The sequence below is a fragment of the Seriola aureovittata genome, chromosome 16 (genome assembly GCF_021018895.1).
Source record: "Seriola aureovittata isolate HTS-2021-v1 ecotype China chromosome 16, ASM2101889v1, whole genome shotgun sequence".
Classification (NCBI taxonomy): domain Eukaryota; kingdom Metazoa; phylum Chordata; class Actinopteri; order Carangiformes; family Carangidae; genus Seriola; species Seriola aureovittata.
Genome location: NC_079379.1, coordinates 14,434,323 through 14,451,771, shown reverse-complemented (window position 1 = coordinate 14,451,771; position 17,449 = coordinate 14,434,323). Strand labels below are relative to the sequence as shown.

General features: G+C 40.4%; 1 protein-coding gene across 3 annotated transcripts in view; it reads right to left on the bottom strand.

Moving 5' to 3' along the window:
- Positions 1-282: 282 nt before the first annotated feature.
- spire1a (spire-type actin nucleation factor 1a) overlaps positions 283-17,449 on the bottom strand; it is a 28,981-nt gene continuing 11,814 nt past the window's right edge. The window contains exons 3-19 of one of the 3 annotated variants that reach the window (XM_056399008.1): positions 14,243-14,512; positions 12,171-12,296; positions 9,870-9,944; positions 9,598-9,762; positions 9,379-9,465; positions 9,080-9,209; positions 7,225-7,272; positions 6,708-6,862; positions 6,171-6,252; positions 5,916-6,058; positions 4,705-4,728; positions 4,025-4,054; positions 2,971-3,108; positions 2,788-2,858; positions 2,666-2,693; positions 2,352-2,515; positions 283-2,247 (exon numbers count right to left, since the gene is read on the bottom strand). In XM_056399008.1, coding sequence (XP_056254983.1) covers positions 1,977-2,247; positions 2,352-2,515; positions 2,666-2,693; positions 2,788-2,858; positions 2,971-3,108; positions 4,025-4,054; positions 4,705-4,728; positions 5,916-6,058; positions 6,171-6,252; positions 6,708-6,862; positions 7,225-7,272; positions 9,080-9,209; positions 9,379-9,465; positions 9,598-9,762; positions 9,870-9,944; positions 12,171-12,296; positions 14,243-14,512 — 2,007 coding nt within the window. In that variant the 3' untranslated portion in view covers positions 283-1,976. The remainder of the gene's footprint in view (positions 2,248-2,351; positions 2,516-2,665; positions 2,694-2,787; positions 2,859-2,970; positions 3,109-4,024; positions 4,055-4,704; positions 4,729-5,915; positions 6,059-6,170; positions 6,253-6,707; positions 6,863-7,224; positions 7,273-9,079; positions 9,210-9,378; positions 9,466-9,597; positions 9,763-9,869; positions 9,945-12,170; positions 12,297-14,242; positions 14,513-17,449) is intronic. The other 2 variants (XM_056399009.1, XM_056399010.1) reach the window with 2 other exon arrangements.

Below are 17,449 nucleotides of genomic sequence, written 5' to 3'. Positions count from 1 at the left end.
CTCCAGGTAGCCCATGTAGAGTATTTCATCCTGTTGCAAGATGTCAATTGCAAAGACAGTGTTTATATGACAACACTTTGTTTCATCACCCTGTCAGCCTAATTAAATATATACAGTATATACTGAATATGGAAAACTGGTGCAACTTAAAATGCCTGCAACACACATCTTCTACCACACGATGTCCCTCAGACAACAGGATGATGTGAAAGATTTATTTTCATCGCCCTCTGCTGACTGATATGATTTTGCACTTGCGTAATGGGGTAACCGAGTGAAACATAAGAATCATGATGATTTTATTAGAATTTCTGATAAAAACAATAAGATCACAATACAGCATGCACACATTCCTTACAGAGGTCTAAAATAAAATTGATCAGATGTACTATGGCATGGCATCATTACTTGACAGGCTGGTTAGACTTTGTGTCCATTTGGTAACAACTGTCACAAAACACTATATGAACATAAGATGTTTATGTGTGTATGTATGTGTAAATGTGAATGAGACTATGTTTTTTTAAAAGGATAAAATGTTCATAAAGCATATTCGATGACAGTCATATGCTTAAAAATGGCCTACAATCAAGTCAGTGGAGTGGAGTGTTTTGTTTTAGCCATTATTCTTTCTTACAAACAACCTGCAGCCATTCACACACATTTTCATTTATGAGGAACCCTGGGAAATGGCACTATGGACTCCCAAGAGCTGAAAAACAAAGATTTTAATAATTATTAATTAAGACAAAAACCCAAAATAAACAATGAATTGGTCCAATAAAAGTGCTATTTGCGATTTAGAGGAGTATCTTAACACTGAGGAGTTTATAAACTATACAATAGAAATAAAATCTTACTATTACATTGACACAAACAAAATAACACTAATAATAAAGGTCTCAGAGAAGAATTTCAAATAAAGAAATTCCAGAGGCAGAAATCTTAAAACATGGTAAAATTATACTTCTACTTAGTTTAGTTTTTTTTATATTAAATTTAAATTTGGAACAATTAGGATATACAGCATGTACACACTCATGGCCCACATTTCTGTGCTTCTATTGCCCAGCTTGGAACATGGAAGGGCAAGAAACCAAACCTTGGATTACCCTAAAATGCACCCCATTGAGTTTATCACACATATGTACAATAGGTCCATAACTACAAAGGCATTCAAAGAAAAAAAAAATACAGTTTGGCACCAGGCACAGAATTGAATATACATTATAACTAAAAGCTAAACCCCTCCCAGAAAAATAAACTGACTATTCTTACCCCTCAATGTGTTCTGTAATAATAGCAAATATGCAATTAAACTGGCTAAAAAATGAATGATGTAACATTTGGCATAATTGTTGCTGGAAGAATAAAGGAGGGGCAGGGGGTGGCTGAGATCTACCCCAGCAGACCTGACAGGAGGATCTACAGTGCATTTCTGTCAAAAAGACAATCGGTTGTTCTTCCTGAGTGCTCCAAGTAAACAGGAACTGGAAAACTTGTTGATAGCTAAGATTAGGGCCGGACCTTGATACTATTTACACGAAATCGCTGCAGCTTTTGGCTTTCTGTATCAGCTGATCCCGCTCTTATGTCAAATATACATTCTCTTACCTGGTTCACAACAGCGACATCAGCAGCTCAATATATCCATTTTACCCACCGTGTCCTGAACTACCACTGCTACTGCTAGAAACATGGCTGTCCAATGTTACGTGGCAGCTACTGCAGAGTCCTGACTAGTCATGGCCAATCATAGCGTGCCAACTTTTCCTGAGAGGGGGTAAGGTGCAAGAACCTTTACTACCTTTGGGGTGGGATGGTCACTTCTGATTTTTTGAAAATCACCATTTACATAAACTGCAGTGAACCAGTCCGTGTCAAAACGAGACTAATAGAGGATTTTTTTTTTTTTTTTTTTTCCATTGAACGAATGAGCTCAGCATGAACAAAAGTGCACAGGGCGGTCCTACTTCCTACACCTCATTGATGGTGCGCTCCGAGGGCCTGAAGTTGACAGAGCTGGACGACGACATGTAGAAGGACTGGGTTTTGCGGTTGAGACGGGCACGCTTGGTGGCTACGCACAGGCTGCGCTTGCTGGAGGAGATGATCTCCGTGATGAACTTTTTGCAGTCTACACAGACCTCCATGGTGACCCAGTCCTCTGTCAGCTCCTTGGGCAGCTCTGGCTCGTCCTGTGACCGGCCATCTTTGCTGCTGCTACTACTTCCGTGCTTGGACAACCTGAGGACAGAGAGACATAATGAACAACTACCCTGACAGAGCCCGACACTTTTATCATATTTTCTCAGTATATAAAAAGAAATGGGAGTTCTACTGCGACATACTTGTAAACACTCCTGCGTAGACTGTGTCGGCTGTGTCCAGACCCAAACGGGTGCTTTTCAGGCTCTGTGGGGGCAGACGCTCCACTTGCCTCTTCTTTAGCCATAGCACTTGGACCCAAAGAGTAGATGGGCAAGGTGGAATAAGGCTTAGATGGCAGCCGTATCTGAGGTACGAAAGATACACAAAATGATGAAAACCACTTATTCAGTATTTATAGAAAACCTGACAATGCTCATGGATTAGGTTTCAAGAGTGTGAAATTTTACAGTAAAAGTGCTCATGAGTGTGTGTTAAATATACATCAGCCACCTACCTTTTTAGAGCACTGGGAACACACAGGCCTGGGAAAGATATAAATGATCCCTTAAGTTAGTGATTACTGAACAGCTGCTGGACTTCAGTAGAGTGGTTCTGGTAAAAAGTGATTCAATTTACCTTTTGCAGAACTGGCAGGTGTAGGACCAGGTAAAGAGGGAGAATCTCTTGGTCCGACATGAAAAGCAAAGCTAGCGAAGAACAAATGAGGTGAGGTGAATGGTATCTGATGCATTTCATTAAGTCAGAAGATATTAGCCTGGATGAAGACAAAAAAAAATCCACAGGTTGTTTTTTTTCTACCTTTCCTTTCTTGAGGGCGTTGTAAATGTCTTTGTATTGCTGAAACTTCTCCAGCTCGGCCTTGACCAGAACCTGTCTGATGTGCATCACCTCCTCCACCGTCAGAGCCAGACACTCCACTGGGTAGCAGAACTCCTCCTGGAAGAAAAGATTCATCACATCAGCAAACTCTCTTAATGTTCACAGCTCAGTTAAGTGATAGAAGAAGAAGAAATGAAGGCATCTGCTACCAGACAGACAAACACCATGTGTGAATCCCATGAAATACAAGCGCCCGTTGCACACCGCTTAACCAAAAGACCACACATGCAATGAGATGGGGAGGGTGAGAACAGTTCTCTACATAAAAGGATGCTTCCAATGACAGGACAGTGTGACAATGAACCCAAATAAAGAGCATCCTGGCGATGTAACACACCCGCCATGTTGGCGGTCCACAGCTTTTGGCAATCAGTTTCCTTTATTCAATCATTCTATTTACTTTATTCCTGACCACAGGTCCAAATTAAAAACAAACAAAAATAAGATTCAGCAGATAACTGCGTTCCTAAATTTGGGAGTCGTCCAGTTTAGCTTGGTGAATTTGATGTTTACATCTTACATAACCATAACATGCATGTTGTCCATACTCATATAATCATTATTTCCACCCACCCAAGCAAGTGGACCCCCACCATGTTGCAAGCGGGACATTTGTGACATAGCTGGAAGCCTTTATTTATTTATCTTTTGTCTCAACTTAATAGCTTAGTGCACACAAAGTCAAACTTAACACAAGTAAAAAAAAATTGCTCAGGGAACTTTACTTCTACTAATCATTTACACTCAGGATTAGTGAATGTGAGCCTCTGCTGTAAATGTTCACAGATTATTTCTCAACTCATTATTTTCTTTATAACCTTCCCTGAGGTATTTTCAGTACGCCACAGACACAAATGTTCATGACTCAAGGTGCCATTCATCTAAAAGTAATCTGTTGAGTTATACAGTATTCTGGATGGGTTCCCCACACAGTGTTATGGGTCTTTGATGATATGCAGTAACAGTGACATACCGTGCCCTGAGCACCACTGGCAGCTTCCACCTGACCAGCAGACAGAGGGAACAGGACATTCAAACAGAAGCAGAACCTTATGTTCCAGCAACTTAATCACAAACAGTATGTATCATAAAATTTAATACAAGAACTCCATGAGCTTATTAGAGGATATGATGTAACTGTTATATAATATATTACAGCCATGTTTGTTTGGCACTTTATAACAGCAAAACTAATCAACATCTACACAAAGACTAGGTTTACTAAAGTTTTTGGAGGAGTCCCAAAAAACTACATTATTACATAAACTCACTCCCGGCATGAGCTCATGAGCTGTTGTTTCATTTCATATGTTGCATGAAATTTAATTTCATAACATCAGAACTTTGTAAAAGCCAGTCTCATGATTGAAGAATCATCTGACAGTGTCTGTCTCAAAAGGAAAACAGCCTTCATCTCATGATTTTTTGTTTTCTGCTTCCTCATGGACACCATGGATCACAGCTGGTGTCTACTAATAGTGCAGAACTCCATTTTACATGTCCCTGCTAGTCTTCCTTATAATCTTCTCTCCTGTGTGCTCCCTAACTTGTGTCCCTCGCAGTGTTCCTAATTTTCTTAAAGTTGGTAAAAAAAAGGGACAAAACTTTAAAATAAATGATGGTGATGGATAGACAGGATTTTGACCAAGTTACCTTGGCGCTGGGATCCGCCATCAGCTGCAGCGTTATGCAAAATAGAAAATGACTGCGAGTAAGTCTTGGGGACAAGGCAGGCAACGAGTGTAAACACATTAATGAGATATGAGTGCCACTAGAGGAGGAGAGCTACAACAAAGATCTTACTGTTTTACATCTAATAGAGAAGCTCAACTCCAGCTATCTATGTGAAAGGCGAAGCATGCTAAAGCATGTGCTTGTGTCAAAAAAGGAGAGAGGAAATGAGAAGAAACATGGCTTCTGGTAAAAGAAAGTAAACGGTATCTCTTGATTACCTCAAACTGTCACAAATAAGTTTATTTATTCTCATTTTTAAGAGGCGAGAGAGGATGTTTTTAAAGTGAATCATCAGCAATATCAGAGTAATAAAGTTATACTTCACATACAACCATTCACACTCAATACTAACTTTCCTCTGGATCATCTTTAAAATAGCAATGCAAGAGAAATGGTCACTAATTTTAAGTAGGAGACAGAGTGAACGTGTTGCGTAAAACTTTAAATATCAAGTCATGCCAGTGAGAACGTCTACTCCAGTGTTTCAAGTGAATTCGTCTGATGTGATGACTTTCAGCCGGTTGTGACTCTGGTTGGGCGCCAGAGGTCTGCTATTAAACTAGCAAGCGGTGAGAATGAACTAATTCCATCTAAATCCCTCTTCGTACAGCGGCCTGTCCTGTGGTTTCAATTAAATCCATCAACCTCACTAGAATCATACGACCAGCACAGAGTTACTCAGAGAACCAATGACCTCATGGCAAACAAATGAGCAGTCACAGGACTGGAGTAAATTCAACAGACGTATATTGTACGCCCAGTGTTGTTGGTAGATGTAACCACAGAAATGGGCTGCATTCATTCAAATTATAAGTGATGTCCATGTTCATGACTCTGCCATTCACATTAATGTAACCACATATTTTCTGCTTTGTATTTAGTTATATTTTATTACTGTACAGACTGTTGTTTATTTGACTGACCAGATAAGAGGATAGTGTAATATACTGTCTTAGTTTAATAATCTAATGTGAGTGTATTTGCTACTGATGCAGTAAAATGTGATGCAATGTGGGAGGTTAAAGATCTATCATCAACCTGATGGGCTTCATTTATTCATTCATTCATTTATTAATTTACTGAGGCATTGATGGTTAATCCAATAAAAATAGTTCCCATAGTAAACATACCAAAGACTTGGAGCTCTGTTTGGATGGAGGTACGAAGGGGCGGACACTGGTGGGGGTCTCCTTCTCGATAGAGTGTCGTCTCTGTGGAGACTGACGCTTGTCTGGCTGTGGGGTGGCGGAGACAGGCAGGAACTTTGGAGGAGCTGGGACAAACAAAGAGGAATGTGTCAAAATGCAGCTGAAGACTGAACATTATGAACCTTTGGCAAAAAGTAGAATATAATACGTTACAGAATGTTCAAGGTAACCTCTTACCCTTCTTCCCTACGACGGACTCGGGTGACGTGTCCTCCAACAGAGACGTGGACATACTGGAGCTGCTTCGTGTGGGCTCCTCCTGTCACCCAGAAAATTACACGTATTCAATCCAGTCCAATTTCTCTAAGAAATACTAATAAGATAGTTGTCTTCAAGATAATTTAAGCAATACTTTTGAAATAAGCACATTTTAGAAAATTCGTCCTCTTTGGAAATAACAACAAAAAGACACAAATGACTTGGAGGCTGATCATTTATGTGCCATGTGTCATTTTCAAACCTTTTTCAAAGTGACCTAGCTGTGGACAGATAATAGAGAGGCAAAAATATTAGGGTTTGATTTCCTTCTTGTATAACCGGGGATACTCCAGTTAAACTGCAGATACCGCATCAACATTTTACAAGCTGCTAAAATCATAATAAATCATCTTTATTATGCAATCAAACCATTCAGATTCTGTATCTCAAAGCACTTAATAAAGAAGTTGTCACAGTAAAGGGACGATCATCTTATGAGCACAGCTAACATCTTACATCCGATTCGGAGCTGTCCAGCTCGGCCAGCGTTGGTGCCCTGAGCAGCCTCTTCCTCTGGCTAAGTGGCTGCACTCCGCCTTGATTGGGTCCCGTGGTGGCACTGGCCAGAGAATGGGTGCTGCCAGCTAACTTCCTGGGTGCATCAGGAGTGTCTGTGGGTCAAAGATAGAACAGTCAGTCAAGAGGAGAGGATCATAGCTTCTGACAAACTGAAGACAATTTTGGTTGAACAGGTGAACCATAAAACTTTCTCCTTATCTTAACAGGTGGCCATCATGCCTCATGTGTGAACTATGGGCGTCTTCATATTGTAACCATATGACTACAGACTCAGTATAAGCAGTGGGGGTTGTCTTGCATGCTGAGCAAGACAAGCCTTGCCAAATGCATGCTTATGTTACAGGTCTTCTCCTCAGTCAAACCAGACTGACAACCCTTAAGTGTATTGTGTTACAAAGTACTTGCCAAAGCAACAGGTCACACCACTAATGACGTCGCTTCATGTGTAGTTTACCTGAGCTTCGGAACAAGTCCTGAGGGGTGCTGATGCTTTTCCCTGCACCTGTAAAGGAGTTACGAGAATACAGCCTTCAGCAGGACCACACGGACATGAATATTTTCATCCCTAACACCAGACTGGTACCACAGGGAGGGCATGACAGCAACAAGCATCTGTCAGACCAGGGGTGAACTGGGGGGCTACAGTCACACATAGATGCTTTGTGCACAGCTGGAAAGCACAGAGGGAGAGGGAAGTGAAGGGAAGTGCCAGGGGAGAAAGATGATGAGCCGCAGCACAAAAAAAAAAAGGAAAAAAAAAGAAAAAGATTATTCCCGTATGTCCATCTGGATTATGGTCGTCCTGTGAACAGTCCTACATTCAGACCATCATCTGCCATTCAACTATTTATTTGAGGTGGGCTGCTGACACCAGCGTTATGTAATTTTTCATATTCCACAGTGAGAGCAGATTAGGGTGACACGCAGGGCAGACTGGCTGCAGAGAGACAGTGATGATCTATAATCTCACCCTACTGGCTCTGGCTCAATGGCTATGCCTCAGCAACTAGACCACAGTCAACATGAGTAGCTTTTTTTTTTTTTTTTTTTTTTTTTTTTTACCCAGGACATTTCAAACACTGGGAAATTTATACCATTCATAATATTCCTAAAATACAGAAGTCCTGCTCTTATAGCAGTATGTTTAAATTTGGTCCTGATATTACCCAATTAAAAATCTTTGGGTAAACATCAAAATGTTAGTTTCACACAATTTGAGATTAAGTTGCACTGTGCTAACCGCATCCTTTCTTTAGGTAGAGTGGGTGTGTGTATCATAACAGCAAGTGAGTGACAGTAGTGTGTCAGACACAAAATTCCTATGACACAAGCATGAAAGAAAAAAAAAACAAACAAGGTGTGTGTGTGCGTTTAAATCAGGGGGAAGCAAGTACTGACCCTAAAAATAGCTTGGGATGGAACACAACAAGGAACAACAGGAACACAACAGGTGATGTTCAACTTTACCTGATGAGTCAAAACTGTAAGACATGCTAAGAGGTCGCATGACTGACAGATATGCCCATGTTTGAAAAAAAAAAAGGAAATGGAGGCAAAAAAGGAGAAAAAGAAATCCATGAGAGTTAACATGGATGGTGAAGTCAATGAATCATCCAAGTTTATAAAACATCACAAAATAGACTGTTCCTAAAAATAATATACTTTAGAAAGTGTTTCAGAAAACCTGTACAGTCCATATGTATGATTATGCAACAACAGCCGTATGTTATCCTCCTAAAGCCCTAAACAAAAGGCATCTTATGTAGACAGTAGTATGGTACTGACTGACTGATATTTGATGTTTTTATCTGATCAAAGCCTTTAATGGTTTAAAACTTTATCTCCAATTGGCCAATTATGACCACCAGATACCAAAATGACCTATTCTGCACTGCTGGGTTTTATAAGGAAAACCACAAAAGGCAGCATTACGTAATTACGTGCAGGTCTAACACACAGCTGAAGGCTCACAGCTGCAGTTACAGCTGCAGTCCTTGTTTAAACACTAGGACACTTGTGATGAAGTGAACGGATCAATGGGGGAAGAGGGCTGTTAGAGTAATCATGATGGATGCAGTTAAGAATGATTAAGTCATGGTTAATGATTTTTGTTGAGAGGCGGTTCATAAAGAGCAGCAGCGGGTTAATGGCAACACTCAGCCGAGGTTTCTTTTCAGATAGAACAAAAAGGTTTACTTTGATAGTCTGAACAAAAAGCACAATTATTTGTGTGAGAGTTCTGTCCAGGAGAGTGTTGTTTTCATTTATAGGATACAAAGATAATCATCACGTCTGTATCAGTGTCTCACCCAAACGACTTCTGCGGATCATGTCTGGTGAGACCGGCCTGAGCTTCCTTTCAGCTTTGATGTCCTCAAGCAGTCGCTCATGAAGGCTCCGGGGTCGGGGAGGGTGGGGTTTCAGTTTACGGGCTGAGGCCTGCCATGACAAGCACAGGCGTGAGCACTTGACTGCCATCACCATGGAAACCAAAGTGAGATTGATTGCATTTTTTAAGTATTAATTTTTATTAAGTATTAAGTATTAATATTGCACCAATGGGGAAAATATCTGATAGATTACTGCCACCATGTTGTGTATTACTCACAGGATTGAGCGGCGGTCGTGACCTGATGAATTCCAGAATAATTTCATGTGCGCTCTTCTTTAACCTTGGAGGGATGTCTCCATTCACCTGGAATTACAAACACATGCGCTTAAGACCATTAACAGACATCTGAGATTTCAATTTCACATGGAGGAAACAAGCATAATCAAAAGAATAATCTTATTGTGACATTTTGACCCCGGCCAGTTAAATCCTCACCATGACTTTTCGCAGTTTATAACGTTTAGAGCGGATGTCATCCATCAGCATTTCGTAGGGTGTGAGCTGGTATTCAATGGGCAGTGGGTTGTACTGGCGTTCCTGAACCTTCTTCAACTTTACACCATGTCGTAGATCTCGCATCACCTGCACCCAGAACCGTGCCTAGTGGGAATAAAAATTATACTTCAGAACACATGCATGTGAATGTTGTGTAATTTTCCACACATAGTTAAATCTAGTGGTGCTTGGTATAGTAAAGTCCTTCTTACCCAGTCTGCATTTTGCAGCTCATTGAGGTCTTTGACAGGTTCCTCGTGTGTCTCACCTTCCATTTTCCGAAGGTTCTAGCCAAGGAAAGGAACAGGAGGAACATAAAAAGAGGGGGAGGGAAAATGTAGAAAGAAATTAAAAATTGTTTTCTAACGTTAATACATGCTCTGCATGTACCACTGCATTCCCAGTACTGACTGGAATTAAGTTAAGGTCACTGGCAATCTGCCCGTATTTTCATAGCAGTCTGGTTAATTAATCGATGGATGTTGTTTCACATGCGGACGTCGATATCTCGTCTCATGCTATACTGCTGGCGTACCAGAGGGGAAAAAGTCAAGTCAATAGCCAACTAATAACTGCTATTAATGCGTGTCTGCTGAATCCTCGCTGAACAAGATAGTTATTGGAAGTTCTGTGTGACTGTTTCATATGTCAAATCACCCGCCGCGTTGTTGATGTAGTCTGCTGTGTGTATTTTTAACATGTTGTCCCACTGTCCTTTCCTTTAATTGAAGACATTTATATGTACTGACTGAGGAGAGACAAAGTAGCCACTCAGACTGGAGTGAGTTACACAGTTTATCTTCATTACAGATACACTCAAACTCTTCTTCATATTTCGTAAGCAAATCTAAAAAGGCTACTGTCTCAAGTTCAACTTAGGTTAATTAAAATAATTGAATCAAACATAATCACTCGAGATCACTCAATGTCAGACTTTTAGATCAAAAGGGTCCTGTGCTGACAGCCACAGCTGCTTTTCTTCTTATCATCTTCACATCTATTCATCCACACCCATCTTTATTGCTGGAACACATTCCTTCTATGCATAATCTTTTTTCCTGCTAATCTGACCGATCTCTTCTGATAGCTATTATTGCTGCCAATTTACACCTTTTTAATCATGTCACTTGTCTCTCACTGACGCTTTTAATTAAAAAAGAAGATTTCAGTGTATTTCTGGAGAGGCAGAAAAGAGTGGATCTGCAGTGCCAGAAAATAGCAAAAACAAGTGCAAGAAAAACTGAAAGAAAGACTCACTGACTAGCCTCCTAATTTGTAAGCATGTGTGATGTGTGGTACTGTGTATGGTTACTTATTATCAATTATCCAGTGGCATTCAGTGCAACAGGAAGTGCAAAGGAGCCTCTGTAGGCAGGAGCATCCCTCCTGTAAGCTCCTTAAATTGCTGTAATAATGTTGCACTGATTCTATAACCATATGTTACATAAGATTGTTTGCATGAGTCATGCCTCCTGCAGAAGTCTCAGCCAGTTCGTACAACTTTAAGTAAAGCTATGTTGTCTGAAAAGCTGTGGAGTAATTTGTGTGGTTACATCTTCTCTAAACCTCAATCAAGGCAAACAACAGCATAGTGGTATGTGTACAAGAATTTGATTTCATGTTTATTATGAATGCATGAGTGAGGGATGGAAAACAATTTTCCCACAAGCTCTATGATGCACTTCAGGTTGTTCATTGTTCATTCATCCAGATTGTATTTACCATTTAAATGCTAAAACAATTTGTAATGACAACATTCTTTTCTGAAAATAGGCTATATACGTAACTGTATGGGACAGTGTGTTTTTCTTCACATTAATGAATCTTTAATTTTTAATCTTAATTAAAAAATAGTGATCTCCATCAGATCTTTGTGAAAAGTTGCTTAAGAAGTACAAGCTCTGTAGGGATCCCTCACTAATCAAACTCCATCACTTCAGTACTAATACTTCATTTACAGGAATCAGTTAGCTAGTGTACTGATGCCAGATCAAGTTTGGCTGAGTTCTCAGCTGGCCTGATGAGGAGGTCACGCACAGTCTCAGTCCTTCTGGACCATCACTGCTTTATGGGCTGTTTTGTTGCTATTGTGCCATTTCTGGGCACCGCTCGGGTATTTTCTTTTCCCGGCAACAGATTCTAATTTAACCAACTGAGTTCTACACAGCCAATCCACCTACTAAAGCAGAATGGTAAACACCCAGGACAAGGGAGTTTAGTACTTTCTCATACCCTTTTGTCTGTGCTGCACCTTTAAACACACTTTGCCCTTTCACCTTCAATTTCACCTGACTTTGGGAATGTGGACAACCGACAATTATTAAAAGCGAGTGTAGAAGTTAAACATTATTTCTTAAATAAGGGTAGAAGACTCACTTCGTATGTGGTATTATCAATTGTTATGGTAAAATACTCAAGTGGGTGAGCAGATGTAACTGATTGTGTTTCTGCTTGACTGTGACCTCATCAGATTTAAAAACAACTCACAGAGGTAGGATGCTACAGTTTCTTACCTCCTTGGCGCTCTTAATCTTTTCCAGAAAGGTGCGCAGTTCCCTAGTCTCGGCATAGAGAGCGCGACACACAGCCTGGTAATGACTGGGAGCGTCTGATGGACTGGGCAGGTGTGTAGAACATAGCTGTAGAGGAGAAAAGGAAAGGAACGGGTTATATGTATTTATGGGCACTTTTGCAATAAACATCAATTAAACTTAAAACATAAAGACACATTAGTATCTTGCATACTGGTGTGTACAGAGATCTCACAGAGCAAAGGTAAGATGAGCCTTTTTTTGTACAATCATTCTTGACATTTTGAGCCATTTTCAGTCTGCAGACTTCCGACGTAGGAATGTTTGTGCCAAATTTCATGACAATCCATGTAATAGATTTTTACGCATTTAACTGAAAACCAAAGAGGTCACCTCATGGTGTCACGAGAGGAAAAGTCAGGGGATCACCAAAGTCAGTAGACTTCCCCCTCTGGAGAACATAAATGTCTGTATACAACGTCATGGCAATCCATCCAGAAGTTGTTGAGATATTTCCGTCCGGTGTGATCAACATAGCTATCCTCACAGCCATGACACAAGTGTGCTAAAAATATTGTGTGAAGCAGAACTTTCAACAGCGTGGACCTGCTTGTCCAGTAGCAGCAACATTGCCTGATAAGCATCACCCAAGCATCTAGAGCTGACCCTTATGGTATTTGACAGTGATTGTAATGATAATAAAGGGTGTCTGTCAGAGTAATGGAACAGCTGTCAAATTATCTCTAGCAACAAACAGGAAACCAGAAGAATGACATATTTGCATGCTGATGGGCTTGGCAAGCCACAGGAATGTCTGACTCAACAGAAAGTGTCTTCATCCTCGTAACTTAAGGGAAACTCACAGGTAAAATAATCCCAGAGTAAGGAGAATACTGACGTGCCTGAAATACCACTGAATCTGTGGTTTCCACTGTTTATGCTAAAAACAATGACCTTTATCAAGCACAAAAACATATTTATTATTACAAAGTATAAAGGCAAACGTGTGGATGAACAACAGTATGTGCCAATGTCACAGGTTGCAGATGTGGTGTCAAACTGATAACTCCTTGTGTGTGAAATTTGGTGAGCAATCATCAACAACAAAATACACTGACAGAGATTGACAGCTTTGGTAAGAGCATGACAGCTCATGTAGCCACTCCTCAGTTCACTCCATTTCACTAAAGCCCTGAGAAAACCTATTCAGCACATTCAACATCTAACTATTCCTGTCCTATTGCGATGCTTCACTAGCCACTCCTGTCATCTTTAGTCAGCTTCACATCTCGTCAAACCCTTAACGACCCAACCTACCTCTGTCTGACATTACAGCAGAGTACAAGGAAAGAAGGAGGTTAGTCAGGAATGTGCAGTTACCTAATCTAGCCCTGTCATACCAACAAGTTGCAGTTCACACTCAAGAGAATCATTGTTGGGGGAATTAGGGGCCAGACTAGAGCCACACCGGCAGAAAACAGACCTAACATTTGTGTTCTACACCGGGTTCATTATATAGAGGGAACAGGCTGTGAAAGTCTCTAAGCCTATTCCCCAAATACCAGTGTGTTTACACAGCTATAATTACCAGTTTCATATACAGAAGCTACTTGGGGAATTTACAGCGTGACAGCCTATATCAAGGGAATTTGTTTGGAGCTAGGGTGATGATGATGTGTGGATGCAATTCTTTGTTAACAGAACAGATGTAAAAATGTCAGGAAAAGGGAGGAATATGGGCACATCCAGGCAGTTCAGTTTTTAAACACATGCAGGATATAGGAAAATCTGTAAATTTAATTAGCAGAAAAACTAACTCTCATTTGCAACCAATTACAAGCACTTTGTCATAGCTCACAATCGATGCAATGTGCATGAGTTTGTGTGCAAGGAATTCAGAATGCACCAGGTATATCGGAACATGTGCATCTTAGATTGTACTGTACACACTTTACCTGTTTGTTTACAGCAATTTTTGCCATCTGCACTGATCACTTGGAGGTGAGCGCTGTGTATCTTTAAAAGAGCCCCCTCCTACCCCCGAAACAACCTACCGAGATGATATCCTGATAGCTGCGAATGCCGCTGACTGTGCCAGTGGTTGTAGCAGAGACGAGCTCCTCTTCAGCCTCCTCTTCCTCACACTCATCCTCCTCTTCAGTGGCCTCGTAGCCCTCATCCGGACAGGGGTCACTCTCAGTTTCTTCAATGTTGGTCATCATATCAATCAGGTGCTCCAAAGGCGGGCTGAGTTCACGCTCCTCGTTTTCTTTGAGGCCATAGTCCAGAGCTTTGTATATCATGACACCCAGTGAGTCAATAACCTGTGGGACACATGACACAACCTTAACTGTTATTCACCTTGACAAGTAAATACATTTGTTCAAACATGAGGATAGTAATTATTTTACTAATATACTAGTAAGTAATTTTTTCCTGTCCACTGACATTTGTTTACTTGCTGTTAAGTGTGCCAACATTATGTTCTTTCAGGCTGACAGACACTCAATTTTCTGTATGTTTTCTCTGCCTTTGCTGCTCCATAATTAGTGGTACACCAGCACATCCTCATTTAACACACCTAATTTCATGGCACCCCTGTCTTAGTTAGATAAACATGTCTTATCTACAGCAAACTCAATTCACCTGAGCAGACAAGAAGACAGTTCGTGTCCTCAAACCAGATGCAAAACAAGGCCACAGTGTTCCTCCAAACAGCATGATTATTTCCATAATCTGAGGATGATTTCATTTCATCACTGCTTCCCCTCATTAATAAGTAGGGTATGACCCATCTTTTTTTTTTTGCAACTTGTTGTAACTCATCTTAATATCTCCAACTACCACTAGGCTACAACGAGACAAAGTTGTTCCTTCACTGCAGCGTGTCCAGTTGGCTCTGCCACTGATGTGTCCTCTCCTGACAACTTAATCTACCCAATGCTCTCGGGTCAACAAGTGTTTAGAAGCAGGATGAGAGCAGACCTGAAACAAACTTTGGAAATCTTGTAGGATGGGGGAAACGATTTCAATCAGGGCTCAATGATGAAGGAGAAAATCAGGCAATAGCATCTTTAAAATATGTTTAGAGCTGTCACTTCTTAGACAAGTAGTAAAAGTATTGTCCATTGAAGCGTTTGCTGAAAATGTTTACTTCATTCCTCAGTTTTACAGGTTTTTGTGTGGTTACATTAGTCATGTAATATTCAGCACAAGTGCCTGTGTTACTTGTATTTTCCTACATACAGTACTTTAGCTCCACAGGGCCTATGAGAAAATATACTGCAGCTGTTGCTTTCCGCCAGTGCTGTACTGTACATTGAGCTTCATTGTTTCCTATAATATCAAACAAGAGGGTTGTGTCAGTGTACAAGTGCTGTGGCAAGAATGTTTGCACAGGATTTGCAGCAGCGTGAATATCCTTAATAGAAACTGCTGGCTGCTGTGTATTTGTTTGTGCTGCTCTGTGGTTAGCTCACTTGCAATGATGGACTAAAGTTTCTGTTTTTTTTCCAGCGTGCAACAGGTTCCAGTGATCTTACAGAGCACAATAGAGCATGCCTACAGAACAGTGCCACGGTTTGCAATAAACAAAGGATGTTAACTGACTGAGAATTGGCCTTATACTGCAATTAAAAATGGGCTTTATTAGTCCTGACTAACACTGACTCCAGCAAATGTTTAGTCAGCAGCGAGCAGCAAGTGCTTCTTGCTACATTATTCTATTAAATCAACTAATCAATCAGTCAAAGAAATCTTACCACAATTATTCAACTGAAAATGTCTCTGATCAATGCTGTTTTCAACCACATGTGGCATAACATGGCAACACTGCAGGGTTAAATGTAGTAACAACAAACACCTCCAGCGTTTTTATAATGGCGATGTTAAGATAATGATATAATCACCTATGAGCTACAACATGTTCCGCATTATGTGACTCATTGGACTGTATGTTCTTAAGAAAGGAATGGCGCAACATTGTTGAAAAAGGGAGGTGTCCAAAAGGAAAACAGAGTCGCTGTGGGTGAGGCTGTTGGTGATGGGCACGGCTGGTTATGCTTGCGTTTGGTGCCAGGGAACAGCACCTGGCTGTGGAGTGTGGGAGTGTAGCACACAGAGGGGAGGGGTACTGACTGAGCACATTTCGCCTCAATGACTTCAGCAACCAACGTGAAAAATCATTACATGACTGACATGACAGAGTCGAAGCATCATCATGTTTGAACTAGCCCAAGTCTCAAGATGTTTGGTATGGATAGTGTGTGTCATACATTCAAGTCAGGTTCTCATGATCTAATAATAACAGCATATGAAAACCTGTTCTCAGGTTCTTGACAAACCTGGTTTCAGGTAAATAAACAAAGGATCTCAACTGACTGGGAATTGACCTTATACTCCAGCTGATGCTGACCAATTAAAAATGACTTTATTAGTCCTGACTAACAGTGACTCCAGTAAAAGTGCTTCTATACGTGACTGCAGTATTCTTTAGAGACTCCATTAAATCCATTAAATTAAGTAATCAATCAGTCAAAGAAAAATCCTTCCACTATTATTTAACTGAAAATGTCTGATCAGTGACAACCCAATGCTGTTTTCAACTATATGTGGCATAACTTGGCAACACTGCAGAGTTCACTGTAGCGACAACGAGCAACACAGCGTTTTTAAAATGGCTTTATTACAGTAATGAAATGATTATCTAAGATCTCCAACATGTGCTGCATAATGTGACTAATTGGACTGTATGTTCTCATAAAGAAAGGAATGGAGCCACACAGATTTGTCAATGTGTCAGATTATCCAGTGGGTTTTTAAATGGTGTATTTATCTGAAGAAGGTTTTCTCAACCCATAAAAGGAATTCATCCCTTTGTTCATCTTAAAAATTCAAATTGACCAAATATGTAAATACATTGTTTTCACTTAAAAGGACGGATAATAGGCCTGTCTACTTCTTTGACTCTGTCTATAGAGAAAAAGGTGAGAAGTTATTATAACAGTCATGTCTGAAACAGAGAGGATGACAGGTTTCATGTCACTGCTGTTTAATTACAAGGGCCTCTGACTTAAGGGAAATAGTGAATCTTTGTAAAAAGGCAAAACTGAATAAACAACATTGTTTCTTTTTATTCACCATTTTTGCCTTATAAGAGGTAAATTCTTTTAAGCACTATGTAATGTCTCCCTGCCAGTTATTTCTGAATTTGTGTCACTAGAAACCGCCATGGGATTGTGGTCCTCTTATTTATGGATAAA